The sequence below is a fragment of the Bombina bombina genome, chromosome 4 (genome assembly GCF_027579735.1).
Source record: "Bombina bombina isolate aBomBom1 chromosome 4, aBomBom1.pri, whole genome shotgun sequence".
Classification (NCBI taxonomy): Eukaryota; Metazoa; Chordata; class Amphibia; order Anura; family Bombinatoridae; genus Bombina; species Bombina bombina.
The window spans coordinates 305,900,266-305,925,050 of NC_069502.1; the positions used below are offsets into that span (position 1 = coordinate 305,900,266).

The 24,785-nt window shown below is 41.4% G+C and overlaps 1 protein-coding gene across 3 annotated transcripts in view; it reads left to right on the top strand.

Moving 5' to 3' along the window:
- Positions 1 to 24,785, top strand: part of XRN1 (5'-3' exoribonuclease 1) — a 441,443-nt gene that overhangs the window by 169,600 nt on the left and 247,058 nt on the right. For all 3 annotated transcript variants that reach the window (XM_053710017.1, XM_053710018.1, XM_053710019.1), the window contains exon 20: positions 16,588 to 16,719. In XM_053710017.1, the coding sequence (XP_053565992.1) occupies positions 16,588 to 16,719 (132 nt within the window). The remainder of the gene's footprint in view (positions 1 to 16,587; positions 16,720 to 24,785) is intronic.

Sequence of the window (24,785 nt, forward strand, 5' to 3'; positions counted from 1 at the left end):
AAGTTTGGTTTCAGTCTGTTATAGATTCCTGGATTTTTAAGATCATCTCCCAGGGTTTATGAATAGGTTTCAGAAAAAGGCCTTCCTAGGAAGGTTTTTCCTGTCCTATGTTTGTGAATTCCTGTGAAGGCTCAGGGTTTTTTTTTTTTAGTAGGTTCTGGATCTAGAATGTATGGGAGTGATTGTTATTGTTCCGTTGTTGGTACAGGGATTGGGGTTTTAATCTAGCCTCTACTTTATTCCTTTTAGGAAGGAATTCTCAAACCAGTTATGCATCTAAAGACTCTGAACTAATCTTTCAGAGTTTTTTTTTTTTATAATAGTGACTATTTGGATTTGTTAGCCTTTTATTTTGCAAGGTCAGTTTATGTCCATATACGTTTTAAGAGATGTGTATCTTCATGTTACTATTATTTAGGAACATCATCCTTTTCCTAGGTTTGTTTTTGTGGTCTAGCATTTTCAGTTTGTTGCTTTTCCATTTGGTCTGGGTTCAGCTCCTAGAATATTTCTCTTGTAAGGTGTATCCAGTCCACGGATCATCCATTACTTGTGGGATATTCTCATTCCCAACAGGAAGTTGCAAGAGGACACCCACATCAGAGCTGTAATATAGCTCCTCCCCTAACTGTCATAGCCAGTCATTCTCTTGCAACTCTCAACTAGAAAGGACGTTGTAGGAGAGAGTGGTTAAATATAGCTAGTTTATTTTCTTCAATCAAAAGTTTGTTATTTTTAAATAGTACCGGAGTTGTGCTATTTTATCTCAGGCAGTAAATAGAAGAAGAATCTGCCTGAGGTTTCTATGATCTTAGCAGGTTGTAACTAAGATCCATTGCTATTCTCACATATGTCTGAGGGGATTACACAGATGAGGTAACTTCAGCGAGAGAATGGCGTGCAGTTTATTCTGCTATCAGGTATGTGCAGTTATAATTTTTTCTAGAGATGGAAAACACTAGAAAATGCTGCTGATACCGGATTAATGTAAGTTAAGCCTGAATACAGTGATTTAATAACGACTGGTATCATGCTTACTCCCAGGGGTAATACCCTTATGATATTGCAATATAAAACGTTTGCTGGCATGTTTAATCGTTTTTATATATGCTTTGGTGATAAAACTTTATTGGGGCCTAGTTTTTTCCACATGGCTGGCTTAAATTTTGACTAGAAACCTGAGGCTTTCCACTGTTGTAGTATAAAAAGTTACAGTTGGTGCACTTAAAATTACAAACTGTGACATCCAGCTTCCCTCAAAGGCCCTCTGAATGCTATAGGACATCTCTAAAGGGCCCAAAGGCTTTCCAAAGTCGTTTATTGGGGAAGGTAGGGCCACAGCTTGCTGTGGCAGTTGGTTGTGACTGTTAAAAAACGTCTTAAGTTTTTTTGATCCGTTTTTTTAACTAAGGGGTTAATCATCCATTTGCAAGTGGGTGCAATGCTCTGTTAGCTTATTATACACACTGTAAAAATTTCGTTTGATTTACTGCATTTTTTCACTGTTTTTCAAATTCTGACAAAATTTGTTTCTCTTAAAGGCACAGTACCATTTTTTATATTTGCTTGTTAACTTGATTTAAAGTGTTTTCCAAGCTTGCTAGTCTCATTGCTAGTCTGTATAAACATGTCTGACATAGAAGAAACTCCTTGTTTATTATGTTTAAAAGCCATGGTGGAACCCCCTCTTAGAATGTGTACCAAATGTACTGATTTCATTTTATGCAATAAAGATCATTTTCTGTCTTTAAAAAAATTATCACCAGAGGAATCTGACGAGGGGGAAGTTATGCCGTCTAACTTTCCCCACGTGTCAGACCCTTTGACTCCAGTTTAAGGGACTCACGCTCAAATGGCACAAGTACATCTAGGGCGCCCATAGCGTTTACTTTACAAGACATGGCGGCAGTCATGGATAATACACTGTCAGCAGTATTAGCCAGACTACCTGAACTTAGAGGTAAGTGAGATAGCTCTGGCGTGAGACAAAATGCAGAGCATACTGACGCTTTAAGAACCATGTCTGATACTGCCTCACAATATGCAGAAGCTGAGGAAAGAGAGCTTCAGTCAGTGGGTGATGTTAATGACTCAGGAAAGATACCTGATTCTAATATTTCTGCATTTAAATTTAAGCTTGAACACCTCCGCGTGTTGCTTAGGGAGGTTTTAGCTGCTCTGAATGACTGTGATACCATTGCAGTGCCAGAGAAATTGTGTAGACTGGATAAATACTATGCAGTGCCGGTGTGTACTGATGTTTTTCCAAATACCTAAAAGGTTTACAGAAATTATTAATAAGGAATGGGATAGACCAGGTGTGCCGTTCTCTTGCCCTCCTATTTTTAGAAAAATGTTTCCAATAGACGCCACCACACGGGACTTATGGCAGACAGTCCCTAAGGTGGAGGGAGCAGTTTCTACTCTAGTAAAGCGTTCTACTATCCCTGTCGAGGACAGTTGTGCTTTTTTTTTTTTTAGTTCCAATGGATAAAAAATTAGAGGTTACCTTAAGAAAATATTTATTCAACAAGGTTTTATCCTACAGCCCCTTGCATGCATTGCCCCTGTCACTGCTGCTGCGGCGTACTGGTTTGAGTCTCTGGAAGAGGCTTTACAGGTAGCGACTCCATTGGATGACATACTTGGCAAACTTAGAGCACTTAAGCTAGCCAATTCTTTTATTCTGATGCCATTGTTCATTTGACTAAACTAACTGCTAAGAATTTTGGTTTTGCTATACAGGCGCGCAGAGCGCTATGGCTTAGATCATGGTCAGCTGACGTGACTTCAAAATCTAAGCTACTTAACATTCCCTTCAAGGGGCAGACCATATTCGGGCCTGGTTTGAAGGAGATTATTGCTGATATCACTGGAGGAAAAGGTCATGCCCTTCCTCAGGACAGGTCCAAATCTAGGGCCAAACAGTCTAATTTTCGTGCTTTTCGAAACTTCAAGGCAGGTGCGGCATCAACGTCCTCTAATGCTAAATAAGAGGGAACTTTTGCTCAATCCAAGACGGTCTGGAGATCAATCCAGACCTGGAAAAAAGGTAAGCAGGCCAAAAAGCCTGCTGCTGCCTCTAAGACAGCATGAAGGAACGGCCCCCTATCCGGTAACGGATCTAGTAGGGGGCAGACTTTCACTCTTCGCCCAGGCGTGGGCAAGAGATGTTCAGGATCCCTGGGTGTTGGAAATTATATCCCAGGGATATCTCCTGGACTTAAAAGCTTCCCCCCCAAAAAGGGAGATTTCACCTTTCACAATTATCTGCAAACCAGATAAAGTGAGAGGCATTCTTACACTGTTACGAGACCTCCTAGTTATGGGAGTGATCCATCCAGTTCCAAAGGAGGAACAGGGACAGGGTTTTTACTCAAATCTGTTTGTGGTTCCCAAAAAAAAGGGAACCTTCAGACCAATTTTGGATCTAAAGATCTTAAACAAATTCCTCAAAGTTCCATCATTCAAGATGGAAACTATTCGTACCATCCTACTAATGATCCAGGAGGGTAAATATATGACTACAGTGGATCTAAAGGATGCTTATCTTCACATTCCGATACACAAAAATCATCATCGGTTTCTCAGGTTTGCCTTTCTAGACAGGCATTACCAGTTTGTAGCTCTTCCCTTTGGATTAGCTACAGCCCCAAGAATCTTTACAAAGGTTCTAGGGTCGCTTCTGGCGGTCCTAAGGCCGCGGGGCATAGCAGTAGCCTCTTAATTAGACGACATCCTGATACAGGCGTCAAACTTCCAAATTGCCATGTCTCATACGGACGTAGTACTGGCATTTCTGAGGTCGCATGGGTGGAAAGTGAATGAGGAAAAGAGTTCTCTATCCCCACTCACAAGAGTTTCCTTTCTAGGGACTCTGATAGATTCTGTAGAAATGAAAATTTACCTGACGGAGTCCAGGTTATCAAAGCTTCTAAATTCCTGCCGGGTTCTTCATTCCATTCCGCGCCCTTCGGTGGCTCAGTGTATGGAAGTAATCGGCTTAATGGTAGCGGCAATGGACATAGTGCCGTTTGCACGCTTACATCTCAGACCGCTGCAACTATGCATGCTCAGTCAGTGGAACGGGGATTACACAGATTTGTCCCCTCAACTGAATCTGGGCCAAGAGATCAGGGATTCTCTTCTCTGGTGGCTATCTCGGGTCCATCTGTCCAAAGGTATGACCTTTCGCAGGCCAGATTGGACAATTGTAACAACAGATGCCAGCCTTCTAGGTTGGGGTGCAATCTGGAATTCCCTGAAGGCTCAGGGATCGTGGACTCAGGAGGAGTCTCTCCTTCCAATAAATATTCTGGAACTAAGAGCGATATTCAAGGCTCTTCAGGCTTGGCCTCAGTTAGCAACTCTGAGGTTCATCAGATTTCAGTCGGACAACATCACGACTGTAGCTTACATCAACCATCAAGGGGGAACAAGAAGTTCCCTAGCGATGTTAGAAGTTTCAAAAATAATTCGCTGGGCAGAGATTCACTCTTGCCACCTATCAGCTATCCATATCCCAGGTGTAGAGAACTGGGAGGCGGATTTTCTAAGTTGTCAGACTTTTTATCCGGGAGAGTGGGAACTCCATCCGGAGGTTTTTGCACAACTGATTTATCGTTGGGGCAAACCAGAACTGGATCTCATGGCGTCTCGCCAGAACGCCAAGCTTCCATGTTACGGATCCAGGTCCAGGGATCCCAAGGCGACACTGATAGATGCTCTAGCAGTGCCCTGGTCTTTCAACCTGGCTTATGTGTTTCCACCATTTCCTCTGCTCCCTCGACTGATTGCCAAGATCAAGCAGGAGAGAGCATCGGTGATTCTGATAGCACCTGCGTGGCCACGCAGGACCTGGTATGCAGATCTAGTGGACATGTCATCCTTTCCACCATGGTCTCTACCTCTGAGACAGGACCTTCTACTTCAGGGTCCTTTCAACCATCCAAATCTAATTTCTCTGAGGCTGACTGCCTGGAGATTGAACGCTTGATTTTATCAAAGCGTGGCTTCTCCGAGTCAGTTATTGATACCTTAATACAGGCACGAAAGCCTGTCACCAGGAAAATTTAACATAAGATATGGCGTAAATATCTTTATTGGTGTGAATCCAAGGGTTACTCATGGAGTAAGGTCAGGATTCCCAGGATATTATCTTTTCTCCAAGAAGGTTTGGAAAAAGGATTGTCAGCTAGTTCCTTAAAGGGACAGATTTCTGCTCTGTCTATTCTTTTGCACAAGCGTCTGGCAGATGTTCCAGACGTTCAGGCATTTTGTCAGGCTTTAGTTAGAATCAAGCCTGTGTTTAAACCTGTTGCTCCACCATGGAGCTTAAATTCGGTTCTTAAGGTTCTTAAAGGAGTTCCGTTTGAACCTCTTCATTCCATAGATATCGAACTTTTATCTTGGAAAGTTCTTTTTTTTTTGGTAGCTATTTCCTCGGCTCGTAGAGTCTCTGAGCTAACTGCCTTATAATGTGATTCTCCTTATCTGATTTTTCATACGGATAAGGTAGTCCTGCGTACCAAACCTGGGTTCTTACCTAAGGTGGTATCTAACAAGAATATCAATCAAGAGATTGTTGTTCCATCCTTGTGTCCTAATCCTTCTTCGAAGAAGGAACGTCTATTACACAATCTGGACGTGGTCCGTGCTTTAAAGTTTTACTTACAAGCTACTAAAGATTTTCGTCAAACATCTGCTTTGTTTGTTGTCTACTGTTTGTTGTCTACTCTGGACGGAGGAGAGGTCAAAAGGCTTCTGCAACCTCTTTCTTTTTGGCTAAGAAGCATAATCTGCTTAGCCTATGAGACTGCTGGACAGCAGCCTCCTGAAAGGATTGCAGCTCATTCCACTAGAGCTGTGGCTTCCACTTGAGCCTTTAAAAATGAGGCTTCTGTTGAACAGATTTGCAAGGCGGAGACTTGGTCTTCGCTTCATACTTTTTAAAAATTTTACAAATTTGATACTTTTGCTTCTTCGGAGGCTATATTTGGGAGAAAGGTTTTTCAGGCAGTGGTTCCTTCCATTTAAGTACCTGCCTTGTCCCTCCCTTCATCCGTGTACTTTAGCTTTGGTATTGGTATCCCACAAGTAATGGATGATCCGTGGACTGGATACACCTTACAAGAGAAAACACAATTTATGCTTACCTGATAAATTTATTTCTCTTGTGGTGTATCCAGTCCACGGCCCACCCTGTCATTTTAAGGCAGGTAATTTTTAAATTTAAACTACAGTAACCACTGCACCCTATGGTTCCTCCTTTCTCGGCTTGTTTTCGGTTGAATGACTGGCTATGACAGTTAGGGGAGGAGCTATATTACAGCTCTGATGTGGGTGTCCTCTTGCAACTTCCTGTTGGGAATGAGAATATCCCACAAGTAATGGATGATCCGTGGACTGGATACACCACACGAGAAATAAATTTATCAGGTAAGCATAAATTGTGTTTTTCCTAAGTTTTGGTACACTTTTTCCTGCTTTCAGAACTCAGGGTATAGCAGTTTTTTTTTCCTTTTCTGGATGATATTTTGGCTCAAACTTCTTTTTATTTAGAAGATTATCTCACCATCAAACTTGTTTTCATCAGCATTATGGTTTGAAGAATCTTTTTTTCCCAAACAGTTAACTGGTTCCTCTGACTAAGATTGTTGTTTGTCAGATTCAGTTTTCATGAATCTTTCCTTGACAGTTTTTAGGAGTATGAAGCCAGTTTCTTTCATGTAATTGGCAAGAGTCTATGAGCTAGTAACGTATGAGATATACAATCCTACCAGGAAGGGCAAAGTTTCCCAAACCTCAAAATGCCTATAAATACACCCCTCACCACACCCACAATTCAGTTTTACAAACTTTGCCTACTATGGAGGTGGTGAAGTAAGTTTGTGCTAAGATTTCTACGTTGATATGCATTTCTCAGCTTTTTTGAAGCCCGATTCCTCTCAGAGTACAGTGAATGTCAGAGGGATGTGAAGGGAGTATCACCTATTGAATGCAATGTTTTTCCTCACGGGAGATCTATTTCATAGGTTCTCTATTATCGGTCGTAGAGATTCATCATACTGTCATAGTCCATTACCTCTACTTATAACTGTTTCAGTACTGGTTTGGCTATCTGCTTTATGTGGATGGGTGTCTTTTGGTAAGTATGTTTTCATTACTTAAGACACTCTCAGCTATGGTTTGCACTTTATGTATTTATATAAAGTTCTAAATATATGTATTGTACTTATATTTGCCATGATTCAGGTTTCAGTATATTTCCTTTTGCAGACTGTCAGTTTCATATCTGGGAAATGCATTTTTTTTAAGGAAAAAAATTTCTTACCTGGGGTATAGTCTCTTTTTCAATTGACTGTTTTTTAAATTTGCGGGCCGAATTAGGCTCGCGAGGGCGCAAAATGCCAAAGTTTATTGCGTTATTCTTGGCGCAAGATTTTTTGGCGCGAAGTTGCGTTTATTGACGCAAATTCGTCATTTCACAGTCCTTCACAAGGTTGCGTCATCTGTGACGCGAGTGTGTTATTTCAGGACGTTTTTGGCACCAAAAAATATTTTTCTGTTTGTTGTGCGTCATACTTGGCGCCAAATATTTTTCATTATTTAAGACCCAATTCCTATATGCCTCTTGCCTTTTTTCTCTATCAGAGGGCTATACTGTTTGCATTTTTTCCCATTCCTGAACTGCCATATAAGGAAATTGATAATTTTGCTTTATATGTTGTTTTTTTTTTTCTCTTACATTTGCAAGATGTCTCAATCTGATCCTGTCTCAGAAATCACTGTTGGAACCCTGCTGCCTGATAACAGTTCTACCAAAGCTAAGTGCATTTGTTGTAAACTTGTGGAGGTTTTTCCTCCTGCTGTGGTTTGTAATAGTTGTCATGATAAACTTTTACATGCAGAGAATGTATCCATCAGTAGTAGTTCATTACCTGTTGCTGTTCCCTCAACATCTAATGCACAAGATATACCTGTAAATTTAAAATAATTTATTTCTGATTCTATTCAGAAGGCTTTGTCTGCCATCCCGCCTTCTAATAAACGTAAAAGGTCTTTTAAAACTTCTCATAAAGTTGATGAAATTTCAAATGACCGGCAATATACTGATTTATCCTTTTCTGATGGGGATCTATCTGGTTCAGAAGATCCTGCCTCAGATATTGACACTGACAAATCTTCTTATTTATTTGAAATGGAGTATATTCGTTCTTTGTTAAAGAAGTGTTGATTACATTGGATATGGAGGAAACTAGTCCTCTTGATATTAAAATTCTGTTTATAAACCTCCTATGGTTATTCCAGAGGTTTTTCCAGTTCCTGATGCTATTTCAGATATGATTTCTAAGGAATGGAATAGGCCTGGTACGTCTTTTATTCCTTCTTCAAGGTTTAAAAAATTGTATCCTTTGCCAGCAGTTACTTTACAGTTTTGGGAGAAGGTTGATGGGGCTATCTCTACTCTTGCTAAACGTACTACTATTTCTACGGAAGATAATACTTCTTTTAAATATCCTTTAGATATGAAACTTGAATCTTATCTAAGGAAATCCTGTTTATATTCAGGTTATCTTCTCTGCGATTTCTTTGGCTGATGTTGCAGCTACTTCAACTTTTTGGTTGAAAGCTTTAGCGCAACGAGTATCGGATCATGATTTATCTAACATTGTTAACTTGATTCAACATGCCTATAATTTTATTTGTGATGCCATTTTTGATATTAAATATGATGTTAAATCCATGTCTTTAGCTATTTTAGCTAGAAGAGCTTTATGGCTTAAATCTTGGAATGCTGACGTGACTTCTCTTGCTATCTCTTTCTTTTCAAGGTAATAAGTTATTTGGTTCTCAGTTGGTTTCTATCATTTCAACTGTTACTGGGGGGAAGGGAGTTTTTTTGCCTCAGGATAAAAGAATTAAGGGTAAATCTAAAGCTTCTAACCGTTTTCGTTCCTTTCGACAAAATAAGGAACAGAAACCTAATCCCTCCTCCAAGGAATCTGTTTCCAAATGGAAGCCTTCCTCGAATTGGAATAAATCCAAGCCATTTAAGAGATCAAAGCTAGCCCCCCAGTCCGCATGAAGGTGCAGCCCTCATTCCAGCTCAGCTGGTAGGGGGCAGATTAAGATTTTTCAAAGATGTTTGGATCAATTCGGTCCAAAATGAATGGATTCAGAATATTGTTTCTCAAGGGTACAGAATAGGATTCAGAGTAAGACCGCCTGTGAGAATATTTTTTTTTCATGCATCCCTGCAAATCCAGTAAAGGCTCAGGCTTTTCTGAAGTGTGTTTTAGACCTGGAGTTATCAGGGGTAATCATGCCAGTAATCAAAACTCATTCAGTTCTGGATCTAAAAATCTTGAATCGATATGTAAGAGTACCAACTTTCAAAATGGTGACTATAAGGACTATTCTGCCTTTTGTTCAGCAAGGGCATTATATGTTCACAATAGACTTACAGGATGCATATCTTCATATTCTGATTCATCCAGATCACTATCCGTTCCTGAGGTTCTCTTTTCTAGACAAGCATTACCAATTTGTTGCTCTTCCTTTTGAACTAGCGACAGCTCCAACAATCTTTTCAAAGGTTCTCGGTGCCCTACTCTCTGTAATCGTAGAGCGGGCTATTGCAGTGTTTCCTTAATTGGACGATATCTTGGTACTTGCTTAGTCTTTACGTTTTGCAGAATCTCACACAAATTAACTAGTGTTGTTTCTTCAAAAACATGGTTGGAGGATCAATTTACCAAAGAGTTCTTTGATTCCTCAGACAAGGGTAACATTTTTAGGTTTTCAGATAGATTCAGTGTCCATGACTTTGTCTCTAACTGACAAAAGAGGTTTGAAATTGGTTGCAGCCTGTCTGGACCTTCAGTCTAAGTCATTCCCTTCAGTAGCTATGTGCATGGAAGTTTTAGGTCTCATGACTGCAGCATCGGACGCAATCCCCTTTGCTAGTTTTCACATGAGACCTCTTCAACTGCTGAACCAATGGTGAAGCGATTATATAAGAATATCACAATTAATATCCTTAAATCCCAATGTTCGACTATCTCTGACTTGGTGGTTAGATCACCATCGTATTGTTCTAGGGGCCTCTTTCGTTCGTCCAACCTGGATTGTGATCACAACAGATGCGAGTCTTTCAGGTTGGGGAGCTGTTTGGGGATCTCTGACAGCACAAGGGGTTTGGAATTCTCAAGAAGCAAGATTACAAATAAATATTTTGGAACTCCATGTGATTCTCAGGGCTCTTCAGTTTTGGCCTCTATTGAAGAGAGAACCGTTCATTTGTTTTCAGACAGACAATATCACAACTGTGGCATATGTCAATCATCAAGGTGGGACTCACAGTCCTCAAGTTATGAAAGAAGTATCTTGGATACTTCTTTTGGGCGGAATCCAGCTCCTGTCTAGTTTCTGAAGTTCATATCCCAGGTATAGACAATTGGGAAGTGGATTATCTCAGTCGTCAGACTTTACATCCGGGAGAGTAGTCTCTCCATCCAGATGTGTTTTCTCAAATTGTTCAGATGTGGGGTCTTCCAGAAATAGATCTGATGGCATCTCATCTAAACAAGAAACTTCCCAGGTACCGGTACAGGTCCAGGGATCCTCAGGCGGAAGTAGTGGATGCGTTGACACTTCCTTGGTGTTATCAACCTGCTTATATTTTCCCGCCTCTAGTTCTTCTTCCAAGAGTAATCTCCAAAATCATCATGGAGCAATCATTTGTGTTGCTGGTGGCTCCAGCATGGCCTCACAGGTTTTGGTATGCGGATCTTGTTCGGATGTCCAGTTGCCAACCTTGGCCAATTCCATTAAGACCGGACCTTCTGTCTCAAGGTCCGTTTTTCCATCAGGATCTCAAATCATTAAATTTGGAGGTATGGAAATTGAACGCCTAGTGCTTAAGCATAGAGGTTTCTCTGATTCAGTGATTAATACTGTGTTATAGGCTCGTAAATCTGTTTCTAGAAAGTTTTATTATCGAGTTTGGAAGACTTACATTTCATGGTGTTCCCCTCATAAATTCTCTTTTTTCTTTTAAAATTCCTAGAGTTTTACAGTTTCTTAAGGATGGTTTGGATAAAGGTTTGTCTGCAAGTTCCTTGAAAGGACAAATCTCTGCTCTTTCTGTTTTATTCCACAGAAAGATTGCTAAACTTCCTGATATTCACTGTTTTGTACAGGCTTTGGTTCATATCAACATTAAACTACTTTCTTGGAAAGTGTTGTTCCTTTTGGCTATCTCTTCTGCTAGAAGAGTTTCTGAATTATCTGCTCTCTCCTGTGAATCTCCTTTTCTGATTTTTCATCAGAATAAGGCAGTTTTGCAGAATTTATTTAAATTCTTATATGGAGGAGCGCTCAAGCTTAAGGTGTGTAAATGCAAGTCAATAATATCATAAAGGTAGATAATAAAAATGTGGCTATGCCAAATTTATTAAAAGTTAGACAAATTAAAAATAAACAAATTAAAAACAATGACCATAAATCTATATAGAAATCGGACGTCTCCGATATAAAGAGGGCTAAAAAAATATAAGCATATAGATAGTTGCCACCATTGGGAAAGAAAGTCTCTGATGTAGATTATAGCCGGATTTCAGATAAGTATAGGGGCCCCCAATAATAAGTCACTAAAAACTTGATCCTAAGTTCTGGTAATAGCTGGATATGTATTACCTTTCCTTCCGAGTACTGTTTCCAACTCGAACGGCTTCCAGATTTTCACCTCCGTAAAGGCGCGTGTGTGACTGATGACGTCACAGAATGTGGGCGCGGTCTCCAACCCGTGGATCCTATTGGTCAGGACCGTTCTTGTATAGGAGGAATATCAGCCGCTTGTATTGCAGAAGGAAACAGCAGTGAAGTATCTGCTCTTAGTGCGACTTGCACGCAGGATAAAGTGGCAATATCAACTTAGTGTAGATGCCTTGCGGCAGCCTTGTAACAGCCTTAAACGTAATCTTTATGTGTTCAGGATCTTCCGTGGCTGGTTTAGACTCTGTATTCAAAGCTTAATGTCCAAAGCACATCAGGGACAATCTTTTCCTCAGTGTGGTAGTTGTGTTCTTCTTGGGAACAATAAAATATAATATAACAAAGAAGAGCTGTAACTCTATCATCAACGCGTTTCTCCCTCTTACAGGGCTTTTTCAAGATACTTATCTGAAATCCGGTTATAATCTACATCAGAGACTTTCTTTCCCAATGGTGGCAACTATCCATATGCTTATATTTTTTTAGCCCTCTATATATCGGAGACGTCCGATTTCTATATAGATTTATGGTCATTGTTTTTAATTTGTTTATTTTTAATTTGTCTAACTTTTAATAAATTTGGCATAGCCACATTTTTATTATCTACCTTTATGATATTATTGACTTGCATTTACACACCTTAAGCTTGAGCGCTCCTCCATATACACTTTTTTCTGCTATCTTGTCCTTCCCTATTGGAAGGGACTATAGGGTTGAGGGAGTTTGGTGTTTCTCCTGCGCACACTTCTTCCCACATGTTTAAATTTATTTAAATTCTTACCTTAGGTTGTGAATTCTAACAACATTAATAGAGAAATTGTTGTCCCTTCTTTGTGTCCTAATCCTAAGAATTCTTTGGAGAGATCTTTACATTCTTTGGATATGGTGAGAGCTCTGAAATATGTTGAAGTTACTAAAGATTTCAGGAAGACTTCTAGTCTATTTGATTCATCAAGATTATTTGGAGTCGGGTACAACCCCGCCTCAGAGAATTACAGCTCATTCTACTAGATCAGTTTTCATTTCTTGGGCTTTTAAGAATGAAGCTTCAGTTGATCAGATTTGCAAAGCAGCAACTTGGTCTTCTTTGCATACATTTACTAAATTCTACCATTTTGATGTATTTGCTTCTTCGAAAGCAGTCTTTGGTAGAAAAGTTCTTCAGGCAGCTGTTTTAGTTTGATTCTTCTGCTTATGATTTCAGTTTTTCCTTTTGTTTATGAGAATAAACTTATATTTGGGTTGTGGATTTTTTTTTTTTCAGCGAAATGGCTGTTTTTATTTTATCCCTCCCTCTCTAGTGACTCTTGGGTAGAGTTCCACTTCTTGGGTATTGCTATCCCATACGTCACTAGATCATGGACTCTTGCCAATTACATGAACGAAAACATAATTTATGTAAGAACTTACCTGATAAATTCATTTCTATCTCGGAATATAAAGACTATTAGCTTTTAAGTACAAAATAGAATTTAATAATAAAAAATGTTTGGAACATAATTTAAATTCCTATACAGAACCTGTTATGACCAACAATACATTTATAAAAATGACACCAGTGTCTTAACAATATTTCAATTAATGTTTATGAATTGATTCAAATTTCAAGAAATAAAATGTTTATGAATTGATACAAATTTCAAGAGATAAAATGCATCTGCATTTTCAGTCTTGCGGCTGTTCAGACATGTGGCGCTGCTCTACTTGGCTGGTACGGTAGAAGCGCTGAGTGCTCAGGTTTTTATTGGTTTTTATGTTCAACTAAGCATTCGAGAGGAACTGTGGGTCCGTAAGGCGGGATGGATTCTTTTAGTCCTTATAGCCTTCAGTCATAGGTGACCGGGTCAGGGGAGTTTTTCCGCTGCGTCACTCTGACATCTGATATCATCAGAACCTAGTGTTTTCCTCCCCCGTGGGGGAGGGTAGGTGGGCTTAGTGCCCCGTTGCCACAGTTTTGAGCAGTTTGGGCTTCGGTTTCAGGGCTCTGTATTGCCTTGTGGGCCTAATCAACAGCTTGTATCAGATTAGGCTGTCTAGCATGCGGCGGGTTTTCAGTTTAAATCCAGTTGCAGCTCTTGGCACCTTGCAGGTGCGTGCATACGCTTTTTATAGTTATCTATATACTGTTTATTTTTGACGTGTACTGTCTTGAGTGGAAACCTTTGGGTCTCCTTTGGGTGTGTTGGATCTCCTTTTAGGGATCTATATCCCGGGTGATGCTTGATCCCTGTGGGGACTTTGTTTAGCTTGGGGTTTCCCGAAGCTGGGAAGGCTTAGCGCTTTTTTTTTCCCCCTGTGTCCTCTGCTGGTGTGGAGGTGATGGGGAGACTAGCACTGCTAGAGTTGACCTAGAGGTATCCCTTATGTTGTCCCGAGGCCTTAAGAAGTCTCTTCATAAGACTTCTAGCCTTGCTCCTTGGAGTGTTGGACTTTGGCTAAGGGTGGTTCCTTTCTAGGTTGGGGCTTTCGAGTTCTTCTCGCTATGCAGATTCTCTGGGTATGCATTCATATCCCTTGTGTCTGGCCTTTTGGCCAGTTGGTGTGTTTAGTTCTAGGGTAAGGTTTCCTGAACTATTAGATGTCTGGACCTGTTTTTCTCCTGAGACTTCCAGTTGCTGAGGCTTCTCTTGGCCTTTTTCCTGACCCAGTCTTGGGTTGTTTTGGAATCTTGGATCTCAGGGCTAGTCGGGGTGTTCCACGGTAGTGGGAACTTGGACTATGCCCTTGCTCTATCTACCTGGCCTGGTCATGGTTGGCCAGGTTTTCGGAGTATTTATTACTCTTTGCAACAGAGTAGCCTATGTCATCTAGTGGTTAGCTGTGTGGCTTGCGCCTCAAGTGTTGTTGGTTCATACCCAGCTGCGGGCGCTGGATGTCCAATTTCTGGTGCGCCTTAGGGTTGCATTCCCCTGGTCAGCTTGACAGTGTACCCGTGGATTCCCTGCTCTGCAGGCGAATGGGTTGGCTGTGCCTCTGCTTGGCAAGTTACTTGTAGGGGGATCCTTTTCTAGGACATTTGTGTTGGGGATTTATCTTCCCATTAGCCGGTGGTGTCGGGCCTTGAGGACAGTTGTTGCTCTTCCAGCCTCTTTCTTTTGGGGATATTCTCCTCCCTATGGAGATGGAGTCCTTTCTTGGTGCTTCTCCTGGATGGGTGGTAGAAAGGTGGGATTGGTTCCCCCTAGGGTCTTGCTGGCTCCAAGTCAGACTTGTTGGGCCTTTATTTTGATAGATCTTTAGGTCTATTGCCTTGTCGTCTGTTTTCAGAGTCAGGTTGTACTTGTACTCTGTGGGGATGGCTGTGCTATCCTTGCGCTCGCTCCTGTTCCAGTTTCGGGATGCTTCTGTTCCCCTATTATGGATCCCTGGGCTGGGTTGGTCCAGCTGGGTGTGGGTCTACAGGTCAGGATGGCTGAGCGGTCTAAACTGCTGCGCTCAGGTCGCAGTCTTCTCTGGATTTGTGAGCTTTGTTGAGTCTATCCGTTAGCTTAGTCTGCTAGGATATAGAATTTCATTTCAACTTGCGCTATCGATTTCAGAAGAGGGTCTACTCTTCCTTCGGGTTCTGAGGGTATACTCTCCTCGGGGGTCCTCGATTGAGGTTTTGTGTTCCCCTTTTTAGGGACCTGTATAGGCAGCTTTGGTTGCCTGGAGTGTGCCCTCTGTCTGGGGGTTGCTTTTGCGGTCTGTTCCTTGCTTGACTGCTTCTTCCTCGCAAGTGCCCTCTGTGTCGTCCTGATATGGACTCTGTGTTCTCAAACTTGGGGTTTTTCGCCTGGGTCTATTACACGTGCTTCATGGTTAAATACTTTGGTATTCTATGTTCAGACGCTGGGAGGACTTTACCTCTTCAGTTGCTTTCAGTGCTTGCAGGATGTTGAAGAGAACTCTGTTTTGTCTCTGTGCCCGGTCTTATCCCGGGTTTCGCTGGTATAGGCGTGGCCTCCTTTTCCCTTTTTGGGCCTGTTGGGGTCTCTGTGAGCTGGACTCACTCTTGGAGGTGTTCTTCTTTTGTATTAGGGGGCCTTTCGGTTTCCTCGGTTCTCCTTTGTCTTGTCCCCTTGGGAGTTTCGGCTGGTGTCCCCTTCATTACTGGGGGACCATCTATTGGGCGATGGTGTCTCCTGGAGGACTGTTGGCTCAGTCGAGTCCGTTTTGCGATCTCTAGTTTGGCTTCTGGACTAGCTGCGAGTCAGTGTCCTTGGGGCTTTTCCTTTAAAAAAATTTCTCGGCTTCAGACGAAGCAGGGTTTTTAATGGGTAGAGGTTCAGGCCTGGTGTCGCCTATTGTACCCTCCCGTCTTGGCATTCAGTTGCCTCTATAGCTTGGGTATTGTTTTCCCAAAAGTAATGAATGCAGCTGTGGACTATTTCCATTTAAGAAGAAAAACATAAATTATACTTACCTGATAATTTCCTTTTCTTCTGATGGAAAGAGTCCACAGCTCCCCACCCGTAATTTTATGTGGGGCGTCCTTATTATTCTTTTGGCACCTTTCACTCCGATATTTCTTCTACTGTTCCTTGTTCCTCGGCATAATGACTGGGGGATGAGGGAAGTGGGAGGAGAATTTAAGCCTTTGGTTGGGGTGACTTTGCCTCCTCCTGGTGGCCAGGTTCTTAATTCCCAAAAGTAATGAATGCAGCTGTGGACTCTTTTTCCATCAGAAGAAAAGGAAATTATCAGGTAAGCATAATTTATGTTTTCCACTTGTAATACTGTGCTAAAGTTAGCTTAATTGTGCTATATTTGGTCTAGCCTTATATTGGGTTGTGGTTTTACTGTTTAAGCCTTTATACTTTGTTACAGGTTTTATTTAGAAGAACCATATGGAATTCAGAAGATTTACAATGAAGGCGCAGTGCCACCAGTTAAAGTGGTTTATGTTCGTGATAAAGAACAAAACATCTGGGTGAAAGAAGTACAGGGAATCACTGAACAGTAAGTGTCCTTCCGCAAGTTTTTAATTTTCTCCAGTATATGACTGTGTTTTGTGGCAGTTGCTGCTTTCCATTCTACATACCTGAAAATTATAACATTATAACAATTAGGCTTTGATAATCAAAAACTCACTGGCATGGAGAAAAATCACACAATCATTGGGGTCATTTGTTGAGCATTATATTGCATTGTAGGTATGTCTTTCTCATGCATAACCCTGCAAAGCAATATAAACAGCTCTACAGCTAAACATTGCCCTTCTAAAATTCTTAGAGAGACTTCACAGTACTGACGAAACCCCTTAGATAATCGAGAGCTTTTGATCATCGGGCATTGTATTGATATACCCAATGTCTTTTAGTAATGACTATATAGAGTTTTTTTTCTTTCATCACATGATGAGAGTCCACATGTCACAAATTTCCCTCCTGACCACTAGGATGAGGCAAAAGACGCCCTAAGAAAACAGTGCCTTAAATCCATCCAACTTCCCGTGATACTCAGTCATTTTCTTTTGCCTCTTTGGTGAGGAGTGAAGTGCACATTTCTGACAACTTCACAGAAGTGGCTTATGTCAATCATCATGGAACAACTTGCATCATCAGTTGGTTGAAGCACCATCATTGCATGATTTCTGCCATCCACATTCTGGGTGTGAACAATTGGGAGGCAGACTTTATCAGTCGCCAGTCTCTTCACCAAGGGGAATCGTCTTTGAATTTATACTTTTTTATTTTTATAAATATTTTTGTGGAATCATAAGTAATACAAGATACAAATAAATACAAAGTTCTTTATAGGTTACAATTGCAGGAGATAGTTACATGTGCTCCTAGTCATAGGTTAAAACAAATGATCAAACATACTTTAAGTGAAATAAAAATTATTTCTTTAGTCTATGAGATCTCTTTGTATTTATGAAAATATAACTAGTATCGTCGTTTTTTGCCCTATTAACAAATATTCAGACCTCTTTTGGTTCCTCATCAAGATTATATATTGAATGATATCAGGGCTTAATGAAGGAAAGCTAAAGAAAAAGGAAGGGAATAGAGATAGTAATAAAGAGAGTAAAGGGCCAATGCTAGTCAGTTATTCTGTTTGCTGAAGTGAAATCACCTTAATTTAGGGGTATATTCCAGGAAGGTAGGAGTTTGAGGCTTGTATGTACAGTATAAGCTATAAGGACAGAGAGTGAAGTCTAATGAAGCTTAGTTATCTCCTCTAGGTATTCCTGTAAATATGATAAGCGGTTATAGACTGTACTATCCTAAAGGGTATCTAGTGAGTGGATGATTATAGACTTCCATTCAGTTATATGTAATAATATGTGTATTCACAAATGTTATATTTAAAATTATGTGTATTTGCCATAGTGTCTATCAGATAGATAAAGGAGAGGATAATATTCTAAAATTATAACAATAATAAAACTCATAAACTTTAGTGCATTAAACTCCATCATTGCATGATTTCTGCCATCCACATTCTGGGTGTGAACAATTGGGAGGCAGACTTTATCAGTCGCCAGGGAACCATTACATTTTAAATAAAACTTTCTCTCAGATTAGGGTATGACATGATGTGGAATATGTTGTGCAATTTATAAATGTCTTAGCTTTTTTCCACAGCTCTGGCCGCTAGCCATGGTCACAAAGCCAAGTGCCACTTTACAATAAGAGAGATCAAGTTAACATAACTATTGTAGTATTCCAGGCCCCTGTCTATTAAACAGGTGCCGCATTACATTTTATAACATTGGTAAATATATAGTATAACCAAGTGCCATATATGCCTGTAAATAAAAAGAATAGCGTTCTGTCTTTATCATTCTCCGCTCCTCGTCAGTCCATGCTCACGCTTTGGTGCTAAAAGAACAGGCTTATGTTTGTCCATGAGGGAGCTGGTGAAGGCTGCGTTCTCATTGCGGATGTTTAGTAGTCCAGCAATTAATAACATGTGGTCAGTAGCTCTACATGAGCAGATCCTAGAGTCATATTGCTGGTTCAAGGATAGTCGCCAGGAAAGGATGCCCCCATTATTAGAGCTGTCGAATAATATTTTATAAGGTCTCATGTCTCGTTCTAGGTTGATTAAGGCTGATGTAACAAGTCACCCCCTATAGGGAACTGTATATCCCTTCCATATTAATTTAATGATGGCTTCCGTGTCATGTAAGGGCTTGCCACTATGCAATGTCCAGGGGTACTGGTGCCTTTCTGTTCCCAAATGGTATGTGTTAAGAGAGATGGGCAGTCAGTAGGTATTGCGATTTACTGCGATGGGGCCCACTCAACGGGATAGTTGATCACGCCGTAATGTAAGGTCAAATTTGCTGTGTCAGCTGAGTGATCCGGTGTGGGTAAAACTTCACCTTTTGTAGGTGTATTTTCCATATATGATAAAAGCTCTTTCTCTGAGGGTGCTCTTTCGATTAGTGATTGAAATAGTGCCTCAATTTTAGCAAATTGTTGATCCAGGTTATCTGTGAAATCGTCACTCCTCGTGGTTGCGGTTTGCGTTGTCATTTCCGATGTGTAGATCATTAGGCTGGTAGTGAATATGAATTTAGAAGAGAGTTGAGGACTTGCTAAGGATTATTGATATGATGCACTTGTAGTTAAAAGTGCAGCCAGCAGTGGCTAGATACCCCATAGGTCTGGGGGGGACACTGTCGGAGAGAGCGCCACCACTACAGGCCTCAATTGTGCAATATCGGCTCTGGAATCATCAACACAGCAGTTTAAGGTATGGGGTTTGAGAGCAGGTTACTGCGAGTACGATAAGATTCGCTGATTTGTTGGATGCTGTTAAATTAAAACGGTAATTGGCGGATTACAGCTTTTTCTTCTCTAGCTCCAGGAAGATGCGACCGCTCAGAGTCGCTACTTGGACACGCCTCCTTGAATAAATATTTTTTCGACTAAACTGTTAGATGTTGTGGTCTGCAAGAGATACTGTAGATCTGCAAATTGCCTCATTGTGCCAGGTCTCGGGATTCTCAGGTAAGTCTGATAGATGCCCCAGTGATTCCCTTGTCGTTCAGCCTGATTTAAATTTTTCCTCCTTTTGTGTTGCTATCCAGAGTGTTAAGCAGGAACAATCTCAGTAATTCTTTTTCTTCTACTAGATACGAGTCCACGGATTCATCCTTACTTGTGGGATATTATCCTCCTGCTAACAGGAAGTGGCAAAGAGCACCACAGCAGAGCTGTCTATATAGCTCCTCCCTTGACTCCACCCCCCAGTCATTCTCTTTGCCTATACTAAGTGATAGGAAGAGGTAAAGTGAAAGTGGTGATAAAATTATAGTTTTTAATTTCTTCAAGCAAGACTTTTTTATTTAAATGGCACCGGTGAGTGCTGTTTTTTCCCAGGCAGCAGATGGATGAAGATTTCTGTCTGGAGACTGATGATCTTAGCAGTTGTCACTAAGATCCAGAGTAGTTCCCACAGAATGGCTGAGGAGTACTTAAGAAACTTCAGTGTGAGGAACATTTTTCATGCTACAAGCATTGAGGTATGTTCAGTCATTTTTTTCTGGAGAGACTGTGTTATTTCAGAACTGGCTGACATTATTCCCATAAGGGAAGGGGTAAGCAGTAATCCTACATGTGAATAGAAGGGTATTACTGGGACCTATATGTTATGGGCTGAAAAAATGGTTGACACTGATAACATTATGTTTGTATGGAACAAAACGATTTTATGTTTGTAAGGCAATTAACTTTTTTTGTTTAAAGCAAACGTTTTTTACTTTTGATGGCACTGGAGGGTTCACATGGCTTTCTTTCTTTAAGATTTGGGTATTTGGAAACCCACATGGCTAGCTTCTAGACCGCTTTACAGTGGTTTTTACAAGGCAGTGAGACATCGATGTTGATGGGCGGGGCCTAATTTCGCGCCTCAGATGCGCAGTTGAATTCCCTATGCAAGCAGCAAGCTCCAGCTCCGGTGGGCCTCAAAGGAAAGATTTGGCCTAATCGAAGTGTTAGAGTGATTTTACAGACCCCTGAGGGCAGGTAGGCGCCACAACAGAGCTGTGGCGAGGTGCAGGCGGTTGATTGGTTAATTTCATAACGTTTTTTGAGTAACATTTTTTTCCATTAAGGGTTTAGCATACCTTTCTTGTGGTGCAATCTTAGCTGGCAAGATAAGACACATATATACTAAAATTTGGATAATTATAACATTTTAGAGCAGTTTTGGGAAAATTGTACGCTTTTTTTTCTCTTAAAGACGCAGTACCGTTTTTCAGATAATTTTTTTCACTAAATAAAGTGTTTTCAAGCCTGTTTGTGGTCATTACTACCCTGTTCAACATGTCTGACATTGAGGAAAGTCAATGTTCTATGTGTTTAGAAGCCATTGTGGAACCCCCACTTAAAATGTGTCCCTCATTACTGAAAGGGCCTTACATTGCAAAGAACATATTTTAGCTGATAAAAGTATGTATCAGGATGATTCTCAGTCAGAAGAGAATCAGGTTATGCCATCTAATTCTCCCCAAGTGTCACAACCTTTAAGGCCCGCTCAAGCGACGCCTAGTACTTCTAGTGCGTCTAATTCTTTCACCCTGCAAGATATGGCTGCAGTTATGTCTACTACCCTTACAGAGGTATTATCTAAACTGCCAGGTTTACAGGGTAAGCGCAGCAGCTCAGGCATTAGAGTAAATGCTGAGCCCTCTGATGCTTTATTTTCCATCTCCGATGTACCCTCACAGTGTTCTGATTTGGGGGTGGGGGAATTGCTGTCTGAGGGAGAGCTTTCAGATTCAGGAAAGATGTTCCCTCAAACAGACTCAGATGTGACGGTCTTTAAGTTGAAGCTTGAACACCTCCGCTTGTTACTCAGGGAGGTTTTAGCGACTGGATGATTGTGACCCTATTGTCATTCCACCAGAGAAATTGTGTAAAATGGATAAATATCTAGAGGTCACTACTTACACTAATGTTTTTCCAGTCCCTAGAAGAATTTCGGACATCGTTACTAAGGAATGGGATAGACCAGGCATTCCGTTCTCTCCCTCCTACTTTTAAGAAAATGTTTTCCATATCTGACACCATTCGGGATTCGTGGCAGACGGTCTCTAAGGTGGAGGGAGCTATTTCTACCCTGGCTAAGCGTACAACTATACCTATTGAGGACAGTTGTGCTTTCAAAGATCCTATGGATAAAAGATTAGAGGTCTTCTAAAGAAATTGTTTATTCATCAGGGTTTTCTTCTATAACCTATAGCGTGCATTGTTCCAGTAACTACTGCAGCAGCTTTTTGGTTTGAGGCTCTAGAGGAGTCTCTTAAGGTTGAGACCCCCATTAGATGATATTTTGGATAGAATTAAGGCTCTCAAGCTAGCTAATTCTTTTATTACAGATGCCGCTTTCCAAATAGCTAAATTAGCGGCTAAGAATGCAGGCTTTGCCATTTTAGCGCGTAGAGGGTTATGGCTTAAGTCTTGGTCTGCTGATGTGTCATCAAAATCCAAGCTTTTAGCTATTCCTTTTATGGGTAAGACCCTATTCGGGCCTGAACTAAAGGAGATAATTTCCGACATTACTAGAGGTAAAGTTCATGCCCTTCCTCAGGACAAGACGGTTAAAATGAGGGCCAAACAGAATAATTTTCGTTCCTTTCAAAACTTTAAAGGGGGACCCTCTACTTCCTCCTCCGCCAACAAGCAGGAGGGGAATTTTGCACAGTCCAAGTCAGTCTGGAGACCTAACCAGACCTGGAATAAAGGTAAACAGGCCAAGAAGCCCGCTGCTGCTACCAAGACAGCATGAAGGGGCAGCCCCCGATCCAGGACCGGATCTAGTAGGGGGCAGACTTTCTCTCTTCGCTCAGGCTTGGGCAAGAGACGTTCAGGATCCCTGGGCATTAGAAATCGTGACCCAGGGGTATCGACTAGAATTCAAGGATTCTCTCCCAAGAGGGAGATTTCATCTTTCACGTTTGTCTGTAGACCAGACAAAAAGAGAAGCGTTCTTACGCTGTGTAGAAGACCTATATACCATGGGTGTAATCTGCCCAGTTCCAAAATTAGAACAGGGGCAGGGGTTTTACTAAATCTGTTCGTGGTTCCCAAAAAAGAGGGAACCTTCAGACCGATTTTAGATCTCAAAAGTCTAAACAAATTTCTCAGAGTCCCATCGTTCAAGATGGAAACCATACGAACAATTTTACCAATGATCCAGGTGGGTCAATATATGACCACAGTGGATTTGAAGGATGCGTATATTCACATTCCTATCCACAAAGATCATCACCAGTTCCTCAGGTTCGCCTTCCTGGACAAACATTACCAGTTTGTAGCCATCCCTTTCGGGTTGGCCACAGCTCCCAGAATCTTCACAAAGGTGCCAGGGTCCCTTCTGGCGGTTCTAAGGCCGCGGGGCATAGCTGTGGCGCCCTATCTGGACGATATTTTGATTCACCATCTAGCCAAATCTCACACGGACATCATGTTGGCTTTTCTAAGAACTCACGGGTGGAAGGTGAACATACAAAAGAGTTCACTAGTTCCACTGACAAGAGTTCCATTCCTAGGAACTCTGATAGACTCGGTAGACATGAAGATTTTTCTGACAGAGGTCAGAAAGTCAAAGATCCTAGCTACTTGCCGAGCACTTCATTCCATTCCTCGGCCATCAGTGGCGCAATGTATGGAGGTCATTGGGTTAATGGTAGCGTCATTGGACATAGTTCCGTTTGCTCGCTTGCATCTCAGACCGCTGCAGCTGTGCATGCTCAGACAGGGGAATGGGGATTATGTGGATTTATCTCTTCGGATAAATCTGGATCTAGAGACCAGAGACTCTATTCTTTGGTGCTTGTCACAGGATTATCTGTCCCAGGGAATGTGCTTCCGCAGGCCAGCATTGGTCATAGTGATGACGGACGCCAGCCTCGGACAATATCACGACTGTAGCATAGATCAATCATCAAGGGGGAACAAAGAGTTCTCTAGCGATGATAGAGGTTTCCAAGATAATTCGATGGGCAGAGACTCACTCTTGCCATCTATCAGCAATCTATATCCCAGGAGTGGAGAACTGGGAAGCGGATTTTCTAAGTCGTCAGACTTTTCATCCGGGGGAGTGGGAGCTCCATCCGGAGGTGTTTGCGGCATTGATTCATCAATGGGGCACACCGGAATTGGATCTGATGGCATCTTGTCAGAATGCCAAACTTCCTTGTTACGGGTCCAGATCAAGGGATCCTCAAGCCGTACTGATAGATGCCCTAGCAGTACCTTGGTCGTTCAACCTGGCTTATGTGTTTCCTCCTTTTCCTCTCCTACCTCGTCTGATTGCAATCAGGTGAGGGCTTCGGTAATCTTGATAGTGCCTGCGTGGCCACGCAGGACTTGGTATGCAGATCTGGTGGAAATGTCATCTCTGCCACCGTGGAAACTGCCACTGAGACGGGACCTTCTCATTCAAGGTCCGTTCCAACATCCAAATCTAATTTCTCTGCAACTGACTACCTGGAGATTGAACGCTTGATTTTATCTAAGCTGGGATTCGGTCATTGATACCATAAGATATGGCGTAAATATCTTTATTGGTGCGAATCCAAGGGCTACTCATGGAGTAAGATCAGGATTCCTAGGATTTTGTCCTTTCTCCAAGAAGAATTGGAGAAGGGATTATCAGCTAGTTCCTTAGATTGACAAAGCAGAAATCTGTCCCTTTTACTACACAAGCGTCTGGCAGATGTCCCAGACGTTCAGTCGTTTTGTCAGGCTTTAGTTAGAAAGACGCCTGTGTTTAAACCTATTGCTCAGCCATGGAGTTTGAATTTAGTTCCAAATGTTCTTCAAGGGGTTCCGTTTGAACCCATGCATTCCATAGATATTAAGCTTCTATCTTGGAAAGTTCTGTTTTTAGTTGCTATCTCTTCTGCTCGAAGAGTTTCTGAGCTTTCTGCATTACAATGCGACTCGCCTTATCTTATATTCCATTCTGATAAGGTGGTTTTGTGCACTAAACCTGGATTCCTTCCTAAGGTTGTTTCAAATAAGAATATTAATCAGGAAATTGTTGTTCCTTCTCTATGTCCT